The following is a 26,962-nucleotide window of genomic DNA, read 5'->3' on the forward strand; positions in this document are numbered from 1 at the left end:
TTTTGCCTGCCACCAAAGGAATCACAGCGCAAAACGTTTATATTTGTTATGTATACTGTATCATTCACAGTAAGCGTACAGATTTGTGTGTTACTGTATATATAAAAAAAAAACAGTTGGTATTATAGGGTGTCGCAAAAGCATGACAGGCAAAAAATGTAAGAGTGACAAAATTTGCTGAAGAATGCGTCGTTTTCTGCTGGTGTGATAAGGATGTCAAATACCTTTCCTGGTCTTATTGATTTTGGTGTGATCATTGTGTGTTAAAGATGCCTCATCACTACTTTTTCTAAAATCTGGCCACAGACATTCCAAGACTCCTTTGCCAGTAATCTGGACAAGACTGGGTGTGTACATTTAGGGTGTGTGCAATTAGGAATTAAATTAGGCTGCATGTACTGTATTTTTTTCTGTATCTGTATCTGGAAAATCATTTGATGATTGGCGAAAAATATAAAACTATACATAATATTTAATTTCTTCATCAAAATGCGTGCTTTCATTACTTCCTTACGGTGTTTACAGTTACGCCGTGAACTATATCAGTCACGGTTTCAAATTGAATTGATTTTATTTGCCATCTTTCCGGAAAAAAAAAAAACATTCCTAGTATGTTTTTGATATAATCTGCTGTAGAAATTCTTAGCTAACACTGGGTTTCCTTTGACTATAACACAGGCACCTGTAGTCTTACTCTAGTTTTGGCTGGGTGAGGGGATGGGTATCAAAGCTGGTTTGACTTTAAAAAAGAATCAATCCTTAACCTGCTGCAAGGTTTCAGAAACGTATGAAGAGGACTCTAATCTGGGTTTACACAGAGGCAGAAATGGGTCTGGCTGCAGCTAAAAAGTTGTTGGCCCTCCTCGTGAGACGCGGTATTTTCTCTCCTGGCAGCACTGCACCCTGGCCGGTCTCGGTGTTATTTATATAGGACTTGTGATGGGATCTGTTCTGCCAGTGAGGGGAGGGTGGAGGCTGGTTGTGCTGCTGATGCAGTCAAGGGCTTGGAGATTCCAGTCTCTGTTCTTGTCTTTAGGTTTAGAAACGTGGAGAATGCCACCGAGAGGGAGTTGGGAGTGGAGAATGGTTGTTTTTATTTTTGTCTTTGATTTTATTGTGTTTAGGAAAAATAAACAAAAGTTCTCAAAAATATAATCACTTAGGCTTTGTGAAATGTTACAAGAGTGCAAGCTTTTGATGATTGTTTGGGGGGTTGCTCTCATTGATGTCACTGTTTAAGCTTATTTTATTGTTTGTAAAATAACGTTCTGTACTGTACACTAAATCTTTAATGTGAATTACAGCTTTATTATGTCACGAACTGTGTGATTCCAGTCATACTACCATTATTTTTCAAAAATACATTTTTCTTTTACTTGCAATAAGTGAGACATTAGTAAACATGCGTGTATTGTTGTTGCCGTACTGTTTATTGTCTGGAGAGAAAGGAATGCAAAAGTTCTTTACATGGTTCAAATTGTATGAACTAAGCAGGTTTGCTCTTGAGACAGATGTGATGCTTTCAAGCACAAGATTGGACTCAATTGAATAATTTATTATTTTTGATAGAGTATGTGTCCTGAAATAGAAATGAGGACATATAATTTCTTTAAGTGTACATGAAGGATTTGAGGTTAAGAGAAAAGAGCAGTGGGACACAGGAATTTGTCAAAGTAATAGCTGTCTGTAATGTTTCTGCATGCTGATTCTTAACGAGGCCTTTTACAAGACTCAGTACTGTTGAGGTTGCAGGTTTATGGTTGTTTATTTCAAGTAAAATGACGTACACTGTGGCTTTGTGGTACCCTCTTTTCTATAAAGTGTGGGCAGTAAAGTTCTCCATCCTGCTTATATAATCAAAAATGTGATTACTGTATACAGAATGGAAAACACAGCTAGCAAGTTCCTCATAATAAATCAATAGCAGGCAGTTTTCTGCACACTGGGGACAATTTCTTCCTGAACTGCCAGCGGTTCGGACGGTAAAAGTGTTCATCTCGGTGCACTACAGCCCCCATATGGATTTTATTCAGTTTAGGTTCTGTAGTCCAGGCCTCTGTAGCTCAGACGGGGATGCTGATGAGTTGGAGCAGATGCAGTGCAAATCTGGCCAGACATAGACATCCTTGACAGGGACTTGAGAATGGTCTTAGATTTACTTGCTTTGTCAATGTGTGAGCTGGTGCAGAGAAATTAGTAAAGGTCATTCCATCCATAAAGATTTGTGAAGTGGAGCTTAGAAAGCTGCTCCTTTTTTCATCTTTATATGACATTTTTTAGCATGATAAATTGTATTATGCCATGCCATCTTATAATTTAATTAAACGACTGCTGGACTTTAATGCAATTTTACAAATGCAAAGCTTAGAAATAGCAGTAGTATTAGTAACAAAACTAACAAAACAAAATAACAAAAATAACAATAATAACTTAAAATGACTTTGGGTGGCTGAAATCAGTAGGATATTTTATCTCTGTTTTCCAAGTAGTGACAGACCAGTCCCAACTCAAACAAGTTGGCACATAGAATGCAAACACCTACGTAACACCTTAGAGCTATGACCACTGTCCTAATTAAAGCTCCTTTGAAGCAGATCTGCCATTGTTTTCTATGGATTTCACTCTGTTAGTGCTTACATAATGGAATCCTCTGCTTAAAGTTAGCCTTTCTACAAGAGCAAAACATCTGTGGTAAAGTATTGTGTTTTTCTCAAACACACAAAAGATTATTGGCAGTACCATAATTTGGTGCCATCTTGCGTACTGAATGGTAAAACTAGATAAGCCATGAAAACAAGATGTTTGTGGATAAGTCTCAGTTATGAAGTGAAGCTGTATCTTGGGGAGTCTGTGCTGTAGGTCACGCATGGCAATAAATAAAGACTTTCACACAGAAAGATCAAAGATATTGCACATGAAAGAACAAGCTTATCTTTAAATGTTGCTTTGTGGTGTGAGTTGCAACTGGCGTTTCTTCTTTAAGATGAGCTGATGTTTCCGGTTTCAAAGGTTGCTACCTTTGAAATGCAAAACATTGTCCTTCACCATGTCCATTTCTTACTAAATGATGCCACTCCAAACCGTTACAATGTTAACTCTGATAGGAAATTACATTGTTGTTTATTCGTCCTGTGTTTTGGAACCAAGATGCTAGGAGAATTTTCTCTTTTTCTATTTGTGATGTAATCATGAAAGGCAAATGTTTTTAACTAGTACAATACTTGAGAGTTACAGTCTTTTAGTTCTCTGAAATTAAACCTTGTGGTAACACATCAGTGTTTGTAAATGCCATTTATAAACATTTGAATGAAATATATTTTTGAAATGTTAATATAGTGCAAAGATAAAAAAAACAGATGATGAGTGGGTTAAGAATCAGAATGAGTTTAAATACATTTGTACAGTACTGATGGGGTAGAGATTTGGAACAGATTTGTGAGTGACCTGTAGGATGTGGAAGCAGGAGAAAACAGCAAAAAGGATTGAACACATGTGAACTAAGCACCGTTCCTTATTAATATAAATACACCTGCATGGTTCATGAACTTAAAGCATAGCCTTTGCTCCTTTCCTACCCATAATGTTTTAAAAGGTTCATATACTGTACATGTACTGACAGATCTCCAGATTGACAGGCACATGTTTACTTTAATAAATCATTCAAGATTACCCACAGAACATATTGGGAAAATGAGCTAATCATATCAAATCATCTGGGGATCCAGACAGGTAAGTAACTGCATTCAATAATATAGTCAAAGGTACATGAACCCTTTAAATAAAACATAAAAAGATGCTGTTGAGCTCCCTTTATTAGGATGAAAATGCATACTGATTAGAATCATTTTTTATGTAAACAACCTGCAAATCTTCATGGGTCAGGTCGCCTAGGCTGGACTTTTCTCTGACTAAAGGGGAATGATGGAAGATCGACTGACATCCTTCTTCTTCCTAACCAGTTCAAACCAGTTTTCAAGGCCGTGTGGGGAATGATAGGAGCTGTCATCAGGTTTGCTCAGATGATAAATAGAGAAGTGCCAGGATTCTCATTCTGTCATATTTCACGAATGCTTAAATGGGCAATCAATTTTGCACTTATTAAATATGAAAAACAAAACAAAGACTTCATATTTCCTCCACATCACATTTAATTTCTGCAGAGATGGTATGTGTATTGCCATTCATTCTCAGTATTTCGTTGTGTACTGAGTGTACAGTGTGTGTCAGCTTAGCAGATGCAAAGTGAGATGGAGAGTACTTTGGGAATAAGATTGGGAAAGATCTCCATAAATACATATTCAAGATCTGTTACTTATTAGATTTCCAATATTTCTTAGATTAGTTTTTGTGCTTTAATGGTTAGTTTCTCAACACAACTTCTGTCTACTTTAGTATCAGGGTAGTAGTGCCCTGTTTTGCCTAAGAGTGGGCTTAGAGTAAGGACTTGGTGTTACTGGATTGTATCATGAAATTAACTTGGAGGAGGAAGAATGTGTCTTCTCCAAGTTGCAATTATTGGAAGCTCCTCTTAAATGTGGTTGATAAGGTTAGTGAAATAGGTTATTATGTACTGTATATCCAGGTCTTCGATATTCTTTGACTTTTTAACCAGTAAACTCCATTGTTAAATGACCCCCTGTTTTGCAACTTTTCTCTGTCCAACTGTTTTCTATCCATCCATCAATCATCATTGACCACTTTATCCTTATAAGGTGGTGGTGAGATGGAAGCTAATCAGGCAAGGTACAGGGCTCAAGTGCAACTACTCCCCGGATAGTGCTGTATACTAGTCCGTTGCTCACACACAAGCCATTTAGAGATGTTGGTGAACCTGGACACCACCTCTCTGGACTGTAGGAGGAAACTGGAGTAGCTGGGAAAAAAACCCACATAGATGCTTGGGAACATGCAAACCCAAGCAGCAGCACTAACCATTGTACTACCACTTTTATTTTACATAATGTACTGCATTCCTGAACTCGCCTGTTCAGGATGCCGGATAAATGTCTCATTCGTATTCTGTAACTTCTAGCTTCGTTGACATGTATGGTACATGGTGGAGCGGAACTAGGGGATGGGGTTTTCCTTTTTGGTGCTACAGGTTTAAATGAAGGATGGCTGGCAATAAAATTGAATTGGGCTCAACCTCTGTTTTGCTTGGTCCACCATTGTTTACTTTTAGGCATGAAAGGTTTAATGGAGTTGAAAAAAGACATCACCTAGAATGGTTACTTACACGACAAGGGAATCTGAGCAGGACAACAATAAGTAGACGAAGGGCAAGAATAACAAGAATCTGCCATTTTGAATTTTTTTACTTTCTCAACAAAGCCACTTTCCTTTTCCAGTGTCCTGTTTTAGTGTAAGAGACATTGCAAACTTTCCCTGTTGTTATACAGAATTAATAATTGTCCTTTTAAAAAATCTGCCCGTTTTAGGATTGACAGTCTTCTTGCTTTCCTCACTCATTTGACCTGGACACCTGAGAAATAGTTTTACGGCTGTGAAAATCATTCTAGAGACAGTCCCATCAGTCAAAGACACTTTTCTTGCTTATTTTGATACTTGCCTTAAAAGAACATCTTGTTTGATCTCCACCACCATTCTGTGCACTGTTGACTATTTGTAGCATAATGAAAAGATTTAAGACAGCGGTGCAATGTAGATAAATATCAAACAAGAAAGGATGCACCCATTTTCCGTCAGAGAGCAAAAGAGGAGTTAAAAAAACGTAGAGGCATCTCTTTTTGGGACTACTCAACTTAGATATCTTCAGTACAGTACCACTGCATGTCATCCTTCAGCCTGGAGGGTTGAAGGCAGATCTGTAGCCTCCAGGCTGTTTGTCTGATGTCCTATTTTCATCTGCACAGCTAATCACTGGAGTTTTTGAAGCTATTGATCTCTGGGTGATGGACTTTTCTCCATTTCTCAGCCGTACTTTGCTCTGTATCAACAGAGGTCACGCGTTTAGAGTTATATTAGTAAGCACTCCTCCACACACACACATGCACACTTATTCCATTTTCCTCTTCATTCTTGGGATTGAAGATAACAATTTTGATCTCCCTAATGACCCTTGGCATAGGTCAGCATTTCAAATTATCCCAATCTTTTGCCTGTAATACCACTGACTCAGAATACACACGTGATTGTACCTTCTGGGTTACCAAGGTGCTGGGAATAGGTGCTGTTGCACTCATAGAGTCTACATTATTAAGGTTATAACTTAATCAAGAGCTGTTGAATATGTTGCAAAAACAACAATATTTTGTAGTTTTATATTGCAGATAGTATTTATTTCTCATCGTCTCCAAGTACAATATAAGATAGATCATGTTATAGGTTATGTACAAAGTGACATATTCTTCTATAGAGTCAGTTATGGGTGCTTATAAAGAATTCTGATTAAAATAAGATGGATGCTGATTTTGTTCAAGCCTTCTTTACAATTCTAAACCATCATGAGCATAGATAGTGGTCACATGAAACCAACTAACAGCACCTCTATTCTGCACTATCTTTGTGCATGAAGATATTTCCCCATGGTCCTGTTTGTATTGCTCAGTTCAGTGCACAGTTTTAATGATATAGCTGTTAGAACAGGCCAGCTAACTTCACAGCAAGCATCATGCAAACAAACCAGTTTTAAAACAAAGATACAAGACTTACATAGTATTGAATATATTATATTATCATATAATGAATTGTATGTGTTGAAATTTCATTGTTAGCTAGCTATAATGCTCTTTTCTTAGTTCAAAGGGATGTACAATCTTTTGTTGTGTAAATCACTTTCAAAATTCTGTATCCAATTCATTGGCCTTTTAAACTTCATGGTCAGCAAAATGTTTAACTGATTTCATTGCAGTGGTCTTTGCACAAAGCTATATTTCAGTATTTTACACATCACCTGGTAAGTCGGTACCTTATCCCCAGAATTCACACTGGTGGCAAATAAGATATGTCTGAGGATGTTCAGCATCTGTCTCTGGAATGCTTGTGATGGACTTTGACGCTGGGTTACAGCTTATGCTCTTTTTCAGTCTTCCTTCTTTGAAAATGGTCTCTGCTTCCTATGTTTGTTTGACTGTTTTATTTCTCCTTCTAGTGCATTTTGATGACTGCGCAGGGAACGAAAATGTGAAGTTTGAAGTCTCGCATCCGTACCTCACAGTGGATCAAGATGGATCCCTGGTGGCCCTCAGAGACATCACAGACACAGGATCATTTCTGTTCATCCACGGACGAACTGCTCACGCTGATGATATGGCAGAGGTCAAAGTCATTGGAGCACCGCACAGAATTCCTCAGAGCTTGAAGGTAGAATTCATGTCAAGTACAGTCTTTTCAAAAACGTTTTATGTGCCATTGCCGAATACATCAATGGTTGGCCTTTCAGAACAATCATTGTTATTTAAACTTCTTGACGGCTAAATAACACATCCAGAATATTTTTGTATCCATAAAAAACTTTTCTCAAACCCGGAAAAATGTAAAGGATGAACATTGATGGTAAAGAAATAAGCTTTGCTGTAGCTGAAAACTGAGTAGCTATAACTCCGTGTGGGATAAAGACATTGGTGACATTGATCTTCGATTTCCTATAAACATGAGGAATTGCATGTAAAAGTCAGCGTTTAGATGTTTATGGGCTGAATGGTGAGAGTGCCCCAGGGGTCGACTTTACTGTCTGCAATTGTGGTATGCAGTGTTAGCTTTCCATATACTTCCTACTGTCAGATTAACTAACCTGCTGAGCTCAAAGCAAAGGAAAACATGCAGTACTAGAGTGTATCTGAATCTTTGGTCCGAGCATGATATTTAAAGAATGGTCTTTTTATTTCTATTCATTTATATTTGTGGAATTGGCCTTCAAGTTTATGATGTACTGTAGCAAGTATAAAGGTGCATGTCAAAACATTACGGTAGAATCTGGAGTTCACAAGATCTTCAGCTCCACCAGGAATAATATGAATTTTAGCTTTGAATGAACGGTGGAGTTCAGTTCAACAAACATGAAAGACAAATGAGTTGAAATTTCAGGACCTTGGACAGCTACCAAGGCATACAGAGTTGCATTAAGTGTGGAAATATGATTGGATTTAATTACAATCAATCCTTAGGTTTCCTTATGCATTTTAGTTGTATGTATTTGCCATATATCATATTACCTGTTTAATGCTCCAAACCGGTGACAAGCATCAGCACAACTCATTAGAGACATTTTTACACAAGGAAAGCCTATGCAATATACAGTAAAGCAGGTACTGTGGGTGCCACTGGTAATGTAATACTAGTAATTGTTCGAAAATATACAGTAGTACTGTAGCCTTTATAGTTCTTTGGGTAAGTACAGATAATGTCTGTTCTCTGTTAAAGAATGGCTAGCTAAGCATGGATATCATGAGTGAACCTACAATTCTGTGACTGTTAACTGAAAGTTGGTACTGGAACCTTGTTGATACTGAAGTGTGGCTGATTCCCTTCCATAAATAAAGAGATAGGTTAGTGAAGTGAGGGAATGATTGCAAGGTTTTGATTGATAAAGGGAACATACTGTAAGAAGTCAATGAGGAAAATAAAGAAAGTGATATGCAGTTTTTGGGGGGGATGCGTTATGCTTTAGGGTAGAGTACTCTTACAATGTGTTACCAACTTTAATACAACTTGGTCTACATCATTGCAGTGCTTAATACAGTTAACTAGGTATAGATCAGATGGTTTATTGCAGTTCCTGGACAGCTACAGGGTTGAGGGAATGTATTCAGCCTGCGTGATGCAGTACAGCCTACAACAGGCGAACAATGTGCCATCTCTTCACACTAGTTATGTGAAGCTCCAGGCTTCAAAAACCAGTGTAATCATTTGTCAGCAGAATTGCTGTCCACAGTGGACTTGGATGTAGTAGACTATTTTCTTTTGTGTCAGTCCATGGTGATCAAAAAACAAAGGTAAACAGGTAAAGTCAAACGTACTGTAATTACCACTGTCATGTTCCCTGTAAGGCAGATACCAATTGATGTTGCCCTGTGACTTCAAAGACAGATCTTACCATTCTCTAAGGAATGTTACAGATAGTCTTTCCAAGTGGTTCTTTCATATTTTTTTCCTTAAAGGATGCATTTCCCCACTTAGATGGACCAGAACCAGTCCAGTAATTAATATTGTAGAATTTTATACAGCAGATTTTAGCATATCGTCCTAATGTAAAGTAAGTCATTTTACATTGTTAACAAGAGAATCCTGTTCTGTTGGTATTTATAGTCTTCTAAATAGTCTGATCATTAATATGTGCAACTGTCAAGGGGTCATAAGACATTTAATGTCATTTGATTATAGATTACTGTAGTTCTTATTACAACATGTATTATATTCTATAATTATAATATAGTTTTATATAATGCATACAGTATGTTCTATATATATAGACAATACAGGGCCATTTTTATATTTGAGATGACATTGACATTTAAATCATATTTTGGTTACTATACTGTATATACAGTGTAGTGCTTTCAATGCGAAAATGCATATTAAATAACTGTTTTGTATGTAGGGGGAAATTAATGATAGTAATACACATATTTTCAGCATTCATTTTTAATTCACAAAACATTTCACATCTTTGAATTCAAGTACAGGCAGTTAACAAATGAAATAGTGATACTGTTTTGGTTTCACATCTGTGTAGCGTTTATGAAATAGCGTAGTGTTTGTCACTTAGAGCCATAATGGAAAAGGCATTATTATTTTAAGTTTGTACTGCAGGCACTTGTTCATTTATTGTTAAGACTGATCTTTAAGGCTACAATTTACGATAGACACACATATGTGTTTGCACGGTGTCATCTTAAGCTGTTTAATAATTAAACTTAAGAAATTAAAAATCCACTTTTGCATCTGCCTCTCGTGCACTGTCACACTACACAGGACAAATGTGGAAAAATAGATCAATTCTTCTTGGCAACTCGTTCTGCTTTGAACTATGTTCATAGTTCAGTCATGAAATAGTAGCTTCCTCCTCCAAGCTATAGCTGCATTTAAAATGATTAAAAGATAGCTTGGTGCAATTACTGAGATTCCATTACCTCACCACATACAATTATTCTTCATCATTAATATAATGGGTATCCTAAAGGCGTAAAAATTATTTTTGTTCTAATGAGATTTATAACTTTATCATTTAGTTGCATCATTGTATAATTTAATGTTCTAGCATATCTTTTGCAGATTGGAAATATTCTACGTTGCTAAATTGTCATAGTATTTATTTTTTCAGCTTCTATGGGGGTAATTCATAAAACGTACTGTCTCTTTTACCATGGGAGCCAAGGCTATTACCATCTCATTGTGCTTTTTTCCCGATTCATAAATAGAATTTATTGGCACAGTAGTTGTATTACTATGATAGAAGACAGTACTAAACCATCAAAACGTATCCTTTCAGGCAATAAATAATGGCCACAGCAATTGGCTTTTATTAACATTACCGGTATAGTCTTTTCAAAGGGAAAACTTGACACTTTTGCATGATGTCTGGCATCATTTTCCATGATGTTGGTGTCTGGCAATATAATAGTTTTACCACTGCTGGTTTAAGAGATGAACTGTACAGTATGTGCTGTTGTGCTGGTGAAGTCTAGTGTCCAAATCTGGGAGAAATTTTCTGACAGTAACATACAGTATCAACTTGACTGAGATAGCTAAGGTTATTTTTGTGAGACTTTTTGTGCGTATCTATTGAACCTTTGAGATTCATTTTGTCAACCCATACCTTAAAAATTAAAACATGATTATGTCTCTTCTACTGATCATGACAAAGGCAAAAGCCTCAAGTTGACACTCAGCACACCTTTGTATCTTTGTTAGGAGTTTGACAAAGAAACACAGGTTCTTGTCATTTGTTTCCTTTACTATTGGATCATTTCTATAATATATAGATCGTGGAAATTCTAAGTTGACAGCCCAGGTAGGGTTAGGGTTAACATTCACACTCTTTTAAGTACATTCACAATTTTTAAGCTTAGCGCTGGATATTGGGACCCAATTCAGGTTCAGGACGAGTGGTTTCGTGCTCCTATCTGATTTTTTTTTCGGAAACTCTCTGGGGCCTGGATGGCGAGGTGAACCACACAGTAATTGTACCTGAAACTGAGTCGGTCGGATCAGAAGTTGTGAGCGTGAGCAAGCATTATTGATTCTCATTCACATGCAAGGGCATTGATCAATGGTTGTGATTGTTTCCCATTCATACTTTTTGGTTTGGGGAACATGTCTAAATCTGATGCCCAAAGAGGCTCAGATACAGATCGCGGAAATGCTCAGTGGACACCCCAGGTAGGGTTAGGGTTAGCATTCACACTCTAATTAGACCATTTTTAAGCATAGAGCTGGATATTGTGACCCAATTCAGGTTTAGGACGAGTGTTTTTTTGCTCCTATCTGAAAATATTTTTTTCGGAAACTCTCTGGGGCCTGGATGGTGGGGTGCACTGCGCAGTAATTGTATCCTGAAACTGAGTCGGCCGGATCAGAAGTTGTGAGCAAGCATTATTGAATCTCATTTACTTCCAAGAGCCTTTATCAGTGATCTAGGTGCAGGATCTAGGAAATAATGGTCATTTGGTCCCAAGCAAGGAGGTGGAGGTGTCTGCTGAGCTGTAGGGGTTCTGGGACACATGAAAAGGAATTGTCTGGCTTACCTTTGTTAATTAAGTTCTTGGTAGAACATTCAGAGTCTGCATCAGTGGAAAATCCAGAATAAAAAAGTCAGGAAGGCAGAAACCAAGAGTGGGGAGATGCGCAGAGAGAGGGAGAAGTGAGTGCCAGACAAGAGATCCTTACTCTAATAAACCTTCACTTCGAGATTTTAGTTACTTATTTTAAGTTTGTTTTTGCGAGATTTTAGTTACTTTAGGGAACTCTGATTTCTTTTATAAAGAATCTCCAGGTTAAACACATTCTCTCCTGGTTAGTGGATGTATTTTTTAGGATAGGGAGGTAGGGCCCCATTCTGTTTTCAGCATCTTTAAATAGGAAGAGAGATTAACTTTGAGTTGTATTCTGTTTTATTTAGGATTGAAGTGTATCTCTCTTGTTGGCCCATTATGTGTTATATAGGACTTTTGAATACCAGGTAGCAGTCGAGGTTTTCTGGTTGGTCAGAATGAAGGCCTTTGGGTCACTTTGTTTGTAAAAGGAGTTATTTGTATGTTGGATTCTGTGTTGTTTAGTTTGTGTAAGAATTGTCATTCTTAATAAATGTTTATTTCAGTTTGTCTCTGATTTATTATTTCTTTGCCAGGGCTGGGCCAGAGAACAAAGATCTCAGGTGCCTCTAACTATACCAACTTGGTTTATTTTTTTTCAATTTAGAAATTATGATTTGCTTAGTATTTTCTATTTTTGTAATTCTCTATTTGTAAAGATTGTTTTTATGTATGACATGACTTTTTTTATGTACGACATGAACATTTATATGGGTGAAAGAAGTTAATATCTGTGTAAAATGAAAGACTATAATATTGATTGCATTTGTATCCACCCTCTATGCTGTGGCAAGTCTATATTAGTTCAGGTGAGCACAATTACTTTGATAAGTCACAGAATTAGTTGAATGGTCTCTGACAGTGAGGAATAATAATGGTTCACATGACTATGGGAAAAAAATATTCCTGTCTCTGTAAGGTCTCTCTATTAGGTAGTAAATTTCAAGCAACAGCTCAACCATGAAAACTAAAAAGCTTTCAAAACAACTCATGGATAAATGTGTAGAAAGGCACAGATCAGGAGAAGGGTATACAAACTTCAAAGACACTGCAACTAAATATGTTCATGGTGGTCGATTATTAAACAGTGGAAGGTGTGTTGTACCAGACACTGCCTAGATCATGGGCACATTTCTAGGGAAATGGTTAGGAATGCCACCATGAGGCCAATGGTGTCTTTGAAAGAGCTCCAGTTGGGAACAAAATTGGAATGTTTTGGTCTAAATGCACAGAATTACTTGGCGATGGCAGCATTATGTTATGAGGCTACTGTACATCCTGGTTTTAACTACTGTTAATCTACAGTAAAACTGATGAAAAGTCATGTTTTTTAGAAGGACTTTGACCCGAAGCAAAAGGCCAAAGCTTGACAGAGCCTGATCGAGTTTGCAAAGACAAAAAAACACCGGTCAAAAGTAGCATCATCAGTAGAACATTATTCTACTGTGCAAGTGTGATGTACAGTAATTTGATTAAATATGTGCTAAAAAAGTTATTACAATGGTTTAATGGGGTTTTATGAGCATACCATTTATTTTATGGATAATTCCTTATTGCTTTTTGATGTTAAAATATATTTTCTATTTTTATTTAGAGTTTATTTGTTACGGTATGTGTAAGATATGTAAGACAATTTATCTGTCATACCAAGATTAATTGGTTAAATTAATTTTTCATTGGACTGTCCACTGTACATTATTAATTCTATTTCTTTAAACTTCATGTCGAAGATTAATATTCATCCACTTTGTTGTGTATTGTCTTTCAGCACACTTTTGCCTCCAAAACGTTATTAGTTATGTCCATAAATCAGCTCAATGAGTTCCTTACTCATACAGCCCTAGATTATAACCTTAATTTTCTTTTACACTATTGAGCTGATTTGTGATTTGAACCTGAAACAAGCTTTGAGAAGCAGACTTAGCACTCTGTCGATGGCTCTGTCTCGGATAGTTCAGGAGTGTTTTATCAAGACTTTCAGTGGATGTAGGGATGTAAAATACTCCTAAGCAGATCTCACTAACTGGCAGTTTTGCTGCACAAACCCCAGATATCCTGTGTGATTATTTATATTGTTTCTTTGTAACGAAATGTTAATCTGTTTGAATCCAGCATGCAGTATACAAACCTTGTTTCATATTAGAACGTGCATTGCAGAATGATCATACTGTACGTGGATCACAAGAAAAGAGGACAATTCAAAAGAGACCGTTTTCTTTTATTTGTTTTGGGAATTGAAAACTAATAGATATACAGCAGTGTTGTGTGGTGGCATACATGCTTGGGTGGTTAAACTGAAACAATTTCTTAGTCTGGAAGTGAAAAGTAAAAAAAGGATTGCAGGGCAATTCACCTTTAGTCTGTTTTATCTATATCCTTCAGTTCCATTTTAAGAATCTTGAAAAAATACAGATTTAAAAAGGGTTACAGAAGAGAGGAGTCCTCATTCCTCAAGAGAGGAGACAATGGTTTTGCTAGTTAGCTCAGCAGCTAATTGATTCTAGAGTTTCCTCCAGAAGAAACCAGGTCATCGGCTGGGTCGTTGTTCCAGACCGCCATAGCCCTTTACGTGAAGAAGTGCCTCACGTTCACAGTCTGAACCGCACTTGCGCTTTGTTTTCACTCGTGTTCTCTGCTTTGTGTTCCACTGCTGCTTCCGAGGGGCTGCAGCAGATTTATTTTTTGATGCCTTTGAGGATTTTCAGTACTTGTCTTCTCTGTTACATACTGTACTGAGAAGATGTAAATCTCTTAGTTCCTGTTGGGCACAGAACAAATCTGTTGCACATGGGAATATGGAGTATCTGGCTGCCCTGATGACTGATTCCAGAGTAGCATTCTTTTTTAATATGGTGACCACAATTGTTCTGCTGCTGTGAAAAACATATTTTACTTAGGAAAATTCTGTTATAGTGCTAGAATACTCACAGTGATTACAGAAGGTGTGAGTGACATATACTTCCTTAACACAATGAATTGATTTGGTATTAACAGTGTACATAATTACAGTATGTTTTGAATGTTCTTTTTGTTTTACAGAAACTGCTGTATTGCCTTGTGTTTTAATGTGCGAATTGCTATTACTGTTAATGTGTTTGCTTACTGCAAATCACAGATTCAATTGCTAGGTGTTTTAGGGGAACTGAATTTTGGATCTTATACTGTTTATCTATTACAAATACTGTATATATTTTTACAAGGTTTAAAAATAAAAGTTTAAAATAGTATATAGTATGTGAGGAAAGAAATGCATTTTAAAATGTATATTGTATACATGTTTAAAGTGTGCAAATTTAAAAATGAATATAAAGAGGAAAGAAAAATAAAATTACAAAAGTAATTGGATTTAAATTCCAGTTTAATTGGAATAAAATTCCAGATGTTTTAGCAGCTTTATAAGTAAACTACCAGTTTACTGGTTATTAGTCAGGAGGTGCTGACTAATTTTGTCCTCTATTAGTGCAGTGTTAGTGCATGTAAGCAGTATGCTTACTGCTTTCATGCTCTACAGTATAGTATGTGTAGAACATTTGCAATGGACAAAAAACATCTTACAGTTGAACATCAAGCAAGCCTATATTTTAGTGTTGTACTCCACCTATGTGGCAGAGCGCTACCCTTGTTTGAATATTGATTTCTGATGTATTCAGAGGCATTGTAATGTTCATGATCAATATCCAAGTGGGCTTTTCAGGGTTATAGTTTGTTTTATGAGCAGGCAGTTGCTTTAAATGAGAAATTCAGTGAATAATTAGAATGTTAATATTAACGGTCACTGTTTTACAGCTGTAGTAAACAGAACTACCTAAAAAGACTTCTATTACTGCTGCATGTGCATAAAAGCAAATTAGAACTCATGAGTGAGGCATAGCTAACTTTTTCCAGTGAAACAGGCAAATATACTGTGTATGTCTTACAAGGGATACCTTGTGTACCTCAGATTTATGGTGTATTTTAAGAGCAAGCGCAGGCAGTTTTAATGAATTATGGGAATATGCACTGTTAAGTTTATGCTTTTCGGCCTTGTGAAACATTGAGTGCTAATTAATATTCCCATGTCCATCAAACATAGATAGACAAATGTGCATGTTATTTTTCACAGGACACCCAACAAAAGCTATGTACTTGCAGGACACCAGATTAGCAATATCTGTCTAATGAAAGATATTGTTGAAATCTATAACAGCTGTCACCTATGTTGCTGTGAGTTTTTTTTTCCAAGTTCCATCGCTACTTCAGTTTCATGAAGCAACATTCATGTCTCGTGGAAGAAATTGTCAGGTGTGTTCTCAAAACCATCATCTTTGTCAGACGTAAAAGTATGATGGGAACCATTCTGTGGAAAATGTGGTAAAAAACAGTGCAAATACTATTTTTACATGGGATAAAATACTAGATTACAAATACAAAAATGTCAAGGTGCAATTAACTTTTTCTGCTTTAATGATGTAGCCTTGTTTTGTTTTATACCATGATGTAAGATAATGAATTACAAAACACATGCACAAGCTACCAAAAGCAGAAGTTCTAAAATGAATCTAGTGCTTTGCATATTAAGAACACTTATTAGTTCACAATCAATTCAAAAGGTTTAATGAATCTCCTTTCAGAAAAAAAAGGTAACAGTTCTGTATATCATTATTGAAAATTCATTAAAATGCTTTGTTGTCTGTTTAACTCATCTAAAGACATCTGTCATCTGAGGTTAAATAATGCCAAGCTTCCAAATATAGACATTTATTGATTGAAATGCATTAAGCTTTCAAATTTGTAAACTTAAGTTAGCTGGCTGTGAATATTTCTTTTATCCCTATTACTGATTTCATATATCATTGTTAAAACCTGGGCGTGTTCTCCTGTTTTTGAGTGACAGTTTTTGGCAACATATACAGTACATTGTTACAGTGTTGTGGTACAGGTACTGTATATTTATAATGATGTCTGCTTAATATTAGAGCTGTTAAGAATTCTATCCTTGAATTGGATACCTATATTGATTTTGACAACAACTTCTTGACGTTAAGAAACCAGTTAACTGAACAGGAATTCATAGAGGTCTACAGTACCATCTAAACTGATTAAAGTTCTAAATCAGGAAGTTCATATTAATTACAGCAGAAACTAACCTACATACGCAACCAGATCCACACATCGTTTTTCTCCTTCATACAGTTTTATACAGCACTCCTGGGTTTTCCTAATATGTTAAGATTTCAGTACATGTTGTTTTGATTGTGGAAGATAAGTTAGAATTGAGTGAATCATATGTGCTCTTCAGAAACCCTACAGGAGTCGCACAGCTTTTGCAGAACGGCTTGTAAATGCCAATTTAAGGGATAATCACTACCCTGGGATATTCACACAGAAGCAAAATTATTTTGGGAAGGAAAATCTTGTTCAGTTGCTGTCTTTGAATATGTAGCAATTTTAAACCCTGTAATCAAATCTAGTTTGGGTGAGGATGTTTCTAAGGAGGGAATAAACACAATTTGTTATTATTGGAAGCAAGTAAAGCTACAGACAGGTAACCTAAGTATGAGCCAGAGTTTTCTGCTCTGTTATTACAGATACAGGTTGTGTAAAAGAGAAAATAAAGTTGTGCCTATCTTTGCCACTCTTTCTTCTCATTTTTCCACTTCATGAAACACAATGATTTAAACGAGTATACTGTACATATAGAAACTGAATGTAGCCACTTATGAGAAATTTGTTTGAAAGACATGAAAATATTATAGGGTTTAAGACACAGAGGTCTGATGTGCTAGTGTTTTTTATTCTATAGTCACCACATGAAACACATTTTTCAACAAAACTCTCTTGTATAAAAATAAATGTGTCACAGTTCCTAGGAGTTCATTTCCTTCAGCAAAAGACTCTTGAGGTTAATGTCATAGCCATGGTATTATCATTAAGGAGGATTGTGAAAGACAGACAGCTCTAACAGTGCCATCAGTATCATGAATAATTAGTTCCTCTAATTATTCAATATACTTTTTTTCTGTCTGCGATTCTAGTTTGGTGATTTCACATGAGATGCTCACACAGCACTGTTCATCTCATAAACTCTTGTTCTAATGTTTCAGACATTCCTCCTATTTGTAAAAACCTCTCCAGTATCTAATTGTCTCCATATTATGGGAATACTACTCCGTATATTTTACTGGGTTGGCATTCCTTTTGTCTATAAAATAGCAGTAAACACTTTTTTACATTGTGCAGTTCGTAGATTCATAACCACATAACCACATCTTGCCCAGTGCCCCCTATGTCGGAGTTCTGCTGATTAAAAAATACACAGGCTGCAATTTGGAAAGACTATACCTATAGTATAAAGCTAAAAAATAATCAGTGCCATTACTCAATGTAAGATCCATGTACAAATGGTTTTTAAGATAACAGGAAGTACACAACATGGAAAAAGATTACTATTGAAATAGCATGTGTAATTGTATATAGCATAAATGATTATATCGTGAACAGAACCTCACACACATTTTTCTATGATGTGGTGACAAAAGTTGTATATAGTGTATAGTTTAGATTTTTTAAATGGCTTTATATGAGCCTAATGAATGTTTTGCAAAATAGAAACCTATAATACTAGAAAACGTTATCAAATTCAGAACAGATTTTCAGATTTAACCCATACTCCAAATAAGTGTAATCCCTCTGCCTATTCTAATCCCTAGAATATGATACTATCACTAATCTATGTGTGGACCTTAAGTTACAGATAAGTGGCTTCCTGATAAATTTGACTTTTTTCCATGAGGAAATCTGGAGCTAAAGATCTGCCAGAGGAAAGGCTTGATGAATGGAGCCCATTAGAGGGAAATCGTGAATTCAAGAAATAATTCATATGAGGTATAGACAAATCAATAGACGAATTAATGAAAGAGTGGATTTCAATTTAAACTGCATGCCTTTAGATGCGTTTTTAAAAATGTTTCTGTAGTCTACAGTAGGAGCACTGTTAGTGTTAAGCAACAGTGAAACGTTTCAGGCCACAAGAAAATCTGTTTCTGGAAGGGATGTGTTTGTTACCAAATGTTGTCTGAGGCTCTGTACCTCTACAGTATGTTTTCTATGCATATGAGGTGACTGGTGTTAGAAGCTGATACTGAGAACAAATCAAATTCTTTCTTTCTGCGCGTGACATAGAAAACGCTATATTTAACAGCTGCCACTTTAAACTCTTATGTTGGTTAGAACCGCTGCTTACAATCCCTTCTTAACCTAGCAAGTTCCAAATCTTTTGCATTTAATCACTAATCCCTAAGCACTAGCACTAGTTATAAAGCAGCCAGCAAAAATTGAAAAGAAAACGATGAAAGTATTAGCTGTAAGCACCATTGATGAATTGTTTAAAACAGTGTTCCACAAATCTGAGCTGTCTCTCAATGTTACAGATGTAAAAATGAATTATCTGATAGACTTCATCTAAATTCTCATGCCCTTTACATGTATGAATATTTGACCATAATACAACAATAACCATTAAGACAAAACTGACCCTGACCTTTACATGCAACTAACATTATAACTCAATCAATTTTCAGGAAAGTAACCACTGCGATTGTTTTGAGTGTTTTATTCAGAATGCACATGGTTGCATTTCAGGAACAAGCTCTAGTGCTGTGAAATGTTTCTGTAAGTTGTACATGGTGTCTTAAGGTGAGAGCGAGTTGGTTTTTCGATCTAACACCTAACACTGAATAATGGCCATGTTTATTTTTTAAATACCGGTTAAGTCAATTTCTCATGTGTGAACTTTATATTGTAATAAAGAAATAAAGCACTAAAAACAGGTAGTAAGGGTACTATCTGTTTTTTTAGCCTGTTCATCTAAAGGTTGATTTGTTATAAGATAATTTAATAGGAGACCTCTTTATACTTGGTAGCTTCTTAGATTTCCATGAAAATAGAAAAGTACCACTCTTCAAACGTGTTTCTAGTCCATAGTCCTGTGAGTTTAGACAGCCTAAACTCTGAACTGCATCACATATCAGTACTGTGTATCCTGGGCTCTGTTTTTCTTTAAATGAAAGGTGAACTTTTAGCATTTGGTTTAATCTTTAAAAAAATCCGTTATTTATAATTGGAGCTTTACTTTTTCCAAAGACTTTGCAGTGAGTTGATTGGCTTTCTGTGATGAAGCACAAATGATTAGGTTTTCTCCTAGTAATTGTATTTTTCTACTTTAAAATAACCTTACCTAGCAATTACTGTAACTGTTCGTAAAGACCAGTATCAACTCAGTTTACTTTGGTGTCAATTTGTCCTAAAATTAACAACAGTGGTTTTCAGCACAATTACTCCCCTGAGTTATTTGCCTTATTTATACGTTTGGTTATAGATGAAGGATATCCTAACCACGACACACACATTCTTCCTCTAGCAGGCTTATCAGGGTTGTTTCAAAACAGCATCAGTCACAGCATCCAAAGAAAAATCATTTCACAATACATATATACACTGGTGGAAGAGAGTTTATGATAAGAAGCAGACAGCCCATTTAGTTTACTGCAACTTCTTTAAATGTGAGTTGTTGCACTACTCTGCACACCTTGCGTAAAAATAACAATAGTAGTGCTTTTGTACACATTTTTTCATTATACATGTGTAGAACATGGTGTCAGTAAACTATAATTTTACCAGTTTTTGCTTCTGTGCTTATACCTTTGGTACACAATAATTACTTGACCACCCCATGGTCAGAAGATGACCATGATGCTATTTTGCCCTGATACTCTGATACTCTGCTCTCTCATTAGAAAGTATCTGACCGCTTTCGACAGAGCAACGCCAGATGCACGTCTACGTGCTTGAGAACATGCCCCCTGTCAAAGCTGATTTTAATACACCACTCCTGGGATTATTTTGGCCTTTCGCCTCTGTCTTTTTCCATTCTGTCTAGGGAGCAAAGTGTTAGCTGATTGCCTTGGATGGTTGGTGTGTATGTGACATTACCACCCAGCCAGACAAAGTCAAAAATGAATAATGCTGGCAATAATATATGCAAAAAGAATGACAGAATTTACAAGGACATGACTTTGCTGCAATTATTAGCCTCTTATTCATTGAAGACACTGATTGTGTGTTGACAGAGCACTTACTTGCTCAGCACTACTTAGTGATTTTTATCTTAATTAACCATCACCTGTCGAAGTGACATTTTGCAAACATCTGGAGTAAAACCACACGGAACGAAAGTAACACACTTGTCTTACCTCTGGACATGACTTATATTTTCAGTTTAGATGCCGATATTTAATCAACAAGAAGGATTAGACTCCCTGACCCCCACCATTTCAGTGTTTCTAGTGTTGTTCTAGTCAGCAGATCGACCTGCACAAGCACCTTCTTGATTGGGTAATTGTTGACCAAGATGTCACCTATCAGTGATGCAGTGAGTCACGATAAAGCCAGAGGCTAATGGAAGAGTTACTCACATAATTTCCTAAAGATTATTTTTAGCTTCCTCAGCTGAAAGCCATTGCACATTTTTAAAAGGTTTTAATTTATTAATCACTGCCTCACACCATATTCTGTCGATTGCTGCTTATTTATCAGGATCCTTGCTAACAAAAAAAATATTCTTTAATGTAGATGGTACTTTGAACATTTTTTTAAAGAAAAAAAACTAGAATACTTAAGAAAAGGAGAGCAAAGCAGCGTGTGGTAGAGCCCCTGTGATTTCTTATTGTTTCTTCTATTAATTTTGGCAAACACTGAATCTTCTGCCTCATTTTCTTTATTATCAGCAGGGTCTGTGCCTGGACCTTGATTGATTACTTGGATGAGGTGGATGTGGGTGGAAAGCAAGGACATTTTCTTAGCTCATTTTCCATTTTTAAAAGATTTTCAGATATGGTTACCACCATTCATCTGTAAATATTCGCCAATTCAGGTATTTGTCCTGAACTTGGTTTAGCAAACATCAGGCAGAAATAACAATAGTTTCATCTAAGGACAGAAATCAGAAAAATCAGTCATCTGAAGCCAAACACATATGTATTTCTCAGGAAAGCAAGGTGTGTATGAACCAGGTCTCAGAAAATTTAGGCATCATGATTATTTTCTCACTCACTTTAATTTAACTTAACTTTTGTCCTCTCTGTATAGGGTATGCTAATATTAGCAACCTCACAAGAGGCATGACAGTTACAGTACACATACTGTTCTGTACATGTAAGACAACAGACAGTGTCAAAACAGGCAGATTCAACTCATTACAGGCTATGCTTGGCAGGAAAAAGCCAAAGCCAACAGCTGCAGCAAGTGTCAATGGATGTGGACTAACCTTTATGTCCCAGTAAAGACATCTGCTGGAGGCAGTCCTGCAACACAGTTGCTTTAATTATGACCCATTATCCAGGGTTTTGTCTCTATTAGTTTGCTTTCTCTCAAGTACTTCATTTTGTTTCTAAAACAAATGTTATTCTGGGCCTTTTTAAACCAACAGTTCCCCATGTTAAAAACAGAGCTACATTCTTCTTCTTCGCATTTTCCCACTTACGTGGGGTCTGCTTGTTTGCACCGATTTTTCCACTTCGTACGGTCTGCGGCGTCTCGGCGGGTGACTTTTGCGAGGCGCATGTCGTCTTTCAGCCGATCCAGCCAGCGTGTAAATGGTCGTCCACGGGGCGGGCGGCCTTCCGCATTCAATTCGAGGGCGGTCTTTGCCATTGATGTGTCACTGCTGCGGAGCACGTGTCCATACGATCGCCAGCGCGATAAAAACAGATCTACATTATTGGCTTGTTTATTCTTCTTTATCACATTTTAGGCTTCCCATTGTTTCTGTGACCAGCCTGCTATTTACGTCAGTCATAATATCACCAGCTAGCATTTTTCATTGGGGCAGAAAGAAGTGAGTGAACCAACCACTTGCCTACCCTGCTAAAAGAAAGGAATACATTAAAATAAGGTTCAGTGGCTTTTGACTGAACCTTTGGTATTGCATCAATCTCCTTTATAAAAGGAATCCACTTATTCCTGGAGTTATTTGAGGCATTTTTTAACATTTTCTTTAGTTGAAATAAGTTGTTTGATGTTTGAAGACAGTTCCTGGAACAAATTCATTATCAGCATGGAGTGATTTTGTACGCTTTCAGACACAATACTCCCACAACTACTTTAAAACAGGAGGTGCCCAATATCATTCTGCACCTACCATATGTTTACATAATTAATTGAATGGTTGTTTAATTAATTAAACTTGGCAATACAAATTTCTGTATTGCACACAATACAAAAAGGCTGTATTGTGTTCAAGGCCATCACAGTTCTTCAGCTGTTGGAAGCGAAAGATCAATATGAATGAAAGGCACTAAAATATTCCCTCTGTGATATGCTGTCATAATGTACGTAGTATATCGTTTTTGAATTTATCTTTCAGCCAGTAAGGTGAATGAAGTATGGTAGACATTTTTCTTTCTGGGATTATTGTGAATCTTGGATTTCCTTGGCCTGCAGAAGGAACCGCTTTGACAAGATGTAGACACTACTTTTATTGATTTTTGTATAGCAATAGTTTCAGTGGCTGATGCTTGTTACTGTATATAAGTTTATACAGTATATACAATATATATCAGTATATGTTTTTCAAGCATTTAAAAATACATTACAATTAAAAATATTGCTAAAGTTCAAGTATTTCTTTCTCTTTGGCCAAGTTTTTAAAATATTTTATCCAGGAAAAAGACATAGTGACTGTGTCCATCAAATAGCTAATATTATTTCATCATGTTGATTTGGCATTTAAGGAATCTATTGTATATATTGTATGAGTGCTTCTTCCAGAAAATGTTAATTGTCATATGTCAATTCGAATTTAATGTGTTTTTACCTTTTTATAGTCTAAGGTTGAGTTCAGAGGGAAAACTATGACAGTTTATCCTGGCTGTTCTACCTTATCAGTAGGGGGGTCTCTCATTTATATAGCTGAGTGGGCAAGAGAAACAGGATAAAAAAAAACTTACCTAATGGAATGGTACAATATCAGATCCTACAGCAGAGACTCAAACGCCAACCTTCCAGTTAAGCTTACTACAGCTCATGGCATAGTTATCACAGCCTTGTGTTGTGTGATGCCTATAAATATTGCAATATGATTTCTATGAATGGCAATCGTGAAATTCTAACTTTCATGACTAAGATTTAAAGTATATGTTTCCACATCAAGAGATGTTGCTTACAAATATGGATTGACATCCTGACAGCACAATGGCAAATAGGATTTGAAATGAATACAGTACTAGTGTCCATAGCATTCTGTCCTTTCAAAATATTCGCATGAATACTCCTTCAGTATTGTCACATTCATAAGACAAGTAAATAATGTGATATATTTGGAAATACACTCCCAATTACCCCTACAGATGCCTTTGAATTTGCTTCTAAAATTTCTGCATGTACTGTAGTGTGGAACTATCCGTATAAACAGATTTAAACTAGCTTAAATACCAAATGTGACTGAACCTTCTCCAGCTCACTTTTCAGAAAATGTAGATGACTTCCCTCCAACACAGTAGGCTGAATACATCTTCATAATACTGTCTTTTGCCATACAACACAACGTGCTGTACTGTACATGATAATATAAGCATTTTAAATACTAAACATATTTTCACCTTTAAATGTTAATTATGCAATGCTAACCTGTTAATGTCTGAGCATGATATGAGAGGTGGTAATGTGCCTGTGGAAAATGCTGAGTTTCTTTTTGCACTCCTCATTACTTTCTCGGTATGAAATTACATAAAATCAGATATCTCATGGGTAGAAAGCATTGAGTGCTTGCACATTTTCACATGCAAAGGTGATGTTTGCATATATAAAATGGTACCTGCAACAGAACAGGTGAAGGTTTATTTCTTGCTGAAAAGATAAGAAAAAAAGATACAACATTTCAGCTGTGGAGCCTTCTTCGGGTCCTTTCTTTTCTTTTCAGCATAGAATAAACCTTTACCTGTTCCATTGCAGCCTGCGCATGCTGACGCAGCTCCCTACTTAAAATGGTGCCTGGTTCACTGGTTTTAATCTCAAAGAAATTATGCCACAGTTCAGAGTGAGTCAAAGGTATCACACTAGGGGATTATTATAGTGTAAAAATCAGGGTCCACCCATTCATTTGATATCTCTAAACCACAGGAGTGTTAATGATGGACTCAGGCATTCATGATTGCCCTGGATGAAGTTAAGCTACCTTCAGTGATAGCTTGATGTTAGTGCTTGATGCTTGATGTTTTGGTTGAATAAATCCACACATATTTTTCTTAAGTCCTTGATAAAAGCCATACCTGTATGTTGTAAAGCATTAAAACACTTTCAGTGTAGCATTTTCAATACAACCGTAGCACTGTAACATTTATTCTGCATGAGATAATCAGTTTCATGGATTCTGGGAATGTTTTTGGCATATATTCTTAGATTTTAGCATCTAATATAAAGGTGGCAATATTTGTAAAAGAGATAATTGCCAAAGCATTGCTTTGTGTTTTATACAGTATATGCCAAATAACATTTTGAGTCAGCTCTGAGGCAGCAAATCTTGTACCACTGGAGAGAGAATGAAATGTGTGGAAACATTTGACATACCCAACAGCGGTGTAATTTGGCTTTTGACATATTGCAAATCCGATTGGAGCAGCAACATATCTCTCCCGATGTTCTCTGCAAGCCCACAGGCACCTCCAACATCGTGGAAGTCACTGTTTTACCAGTGAGCAGTCAGAGGCCTGGAGGACTGATCCCAACCCTATCCTCGCTGTGCTCAGCCAGTTGTGTAGTGCTGCCTGGGTGAGTCTAGCCCAGCTGATGCAGCATGATCCAGGCTTGAACTCTCCCATAGCGCTCAAACTGCACTCCACGCAAGTGCCTTTATTGGTTTAGGCACTTGAGTGCTCCAGTGCTTTGTACACAATCAGGGCAGGGGAAGCTGCTTTCGATTTACTTTAGCTACAGAACATTGTAAGTCGTTTTGACACTTTGTGTGCACTTGAATGTGCACATGAATTGATCATTCATAACAGTGACACAAATACACAAAGTTTTGATGTACTGTATTCACCTAAATGTGGGACTATTCTACTTAATTTCTTTGTTTTTGTTAATTGACAGACCTGAGGTTAGGCAATTTCAGAAATTTAAGGTTTATCAAACTTCACATCATCAATAGCATGCTTTATAAAGGCTGTTTCTTGTTTACCAGTTTATGTTTCGTTTTGATGTGGATGTATGCAACCAATGTAGGACAAGCTACATCAGCAGGGACATATATAATAGGGAAGCAAATATTCCAATGCAAATGAGGAACTTATGTCAGTGGGACTTTTCTTGGGCAATAAATTGCTTGTCATACTTCTTTTTTGTAAACTAGCAACTGCATAAACAAGAGCAATTGTTGCTGTGGTGTGTGTCTAGAGCTGAGTTATCAAGCTGCCTAGCCAGGTGTTCTGTCTGTAGCTTCAAACAAGTGTAGGCTGTCAAGGCTATGGAGAACTCGCTGCTTTTAATTCTTGAACTGCAGATGCTTTTTCAGTTCTTAATGATTTGACATTTTCCTCTCCATGTCCTTGTCTCATAATTCTTCTTTATTATTATTATAATGAGTCTTGCTAAGACGGAGGCATGCTGTTCCATAGCAAAGGGACTTGCTTTGGCTGTCAGAGAGCTGCAAACTCCCACAGCTCTACCTACCGGGGGCTGAGACCTCTTTATCCACAGGGAATGCAGGAGTTTGACATACTATTACTCACCTTTCCCTGCTCTGAACACTCCCTTTCCTAAAATACTGGAGACAATCCACTGGCTGTGTCTTGTGGTGTGTTAATGTGTGTAAAGTCTTGTATATTGATCAAGGTTGTGAGCACAACAAAATTAGATTCATCCCCTTGTGGATTTTTTACTTGGTGCGGGTACTACAACTTGTTGCTGGCATGAAAAATATTAAACTGATGTGCAGTGACATTATTATTCCCTTGAGTTGACTCTGAGTGCTCAAAAACAAGCTTATTCAGTAATCTTAAATTATTATGACCATTCTCCATTACCTACGTTATAGAGTGCATCTGCTTAATTATTTATGGGGCTCCTTAGAACCCTAGCCAGTTGGTAAAGATTACAGCCTTGTTTTCTGTCCAAGAACATTCAAGCTGGACAATGCTGTCTTCTCTGGATCTTCTCTG

At 36.6% G+C, this 26,962-nt stretch overlaps 1 protein-coding gene across 1 annotated transcript in view; it reads left to right on the forward strand.

Annotated features, from left to right (window-relative positions):
- cdh13 (cadherin 13, H-cadherin (heart)) overlaps positions 1-26,962 on the forward strand; it is a 413,334-nt gene that overhangs the window by 129,528 nt on the left and 256,844 nt on the right. The window contains exon 3 of the mRNA XM_088939282.1: positions 7,112-7,323. Coding sequence (XP_088795408.1) covers positions 7,112-7,323 — 212 coding nt within the window. The remainder of the gene's footprint in view (positions 1-7,111; positions 7,324-26,962) is intronic.

The sequence above is a fragment of the Atractosteus spatula genome, chromosome 21 (assembly GCF_055471065.1).
Source record: "Atractosteus spatula isolate fAtrSpa1 chromosome 21, fAtrSpa1.hap1, whole genome shotgun sequence".
Classification (NCBI taxonomy): Eukaryota; Metazoa; Chordata; class Actinopteri; order Semionotiformes; family Lepisosteidae; genus Atractosteus; species Atractosteus spatula.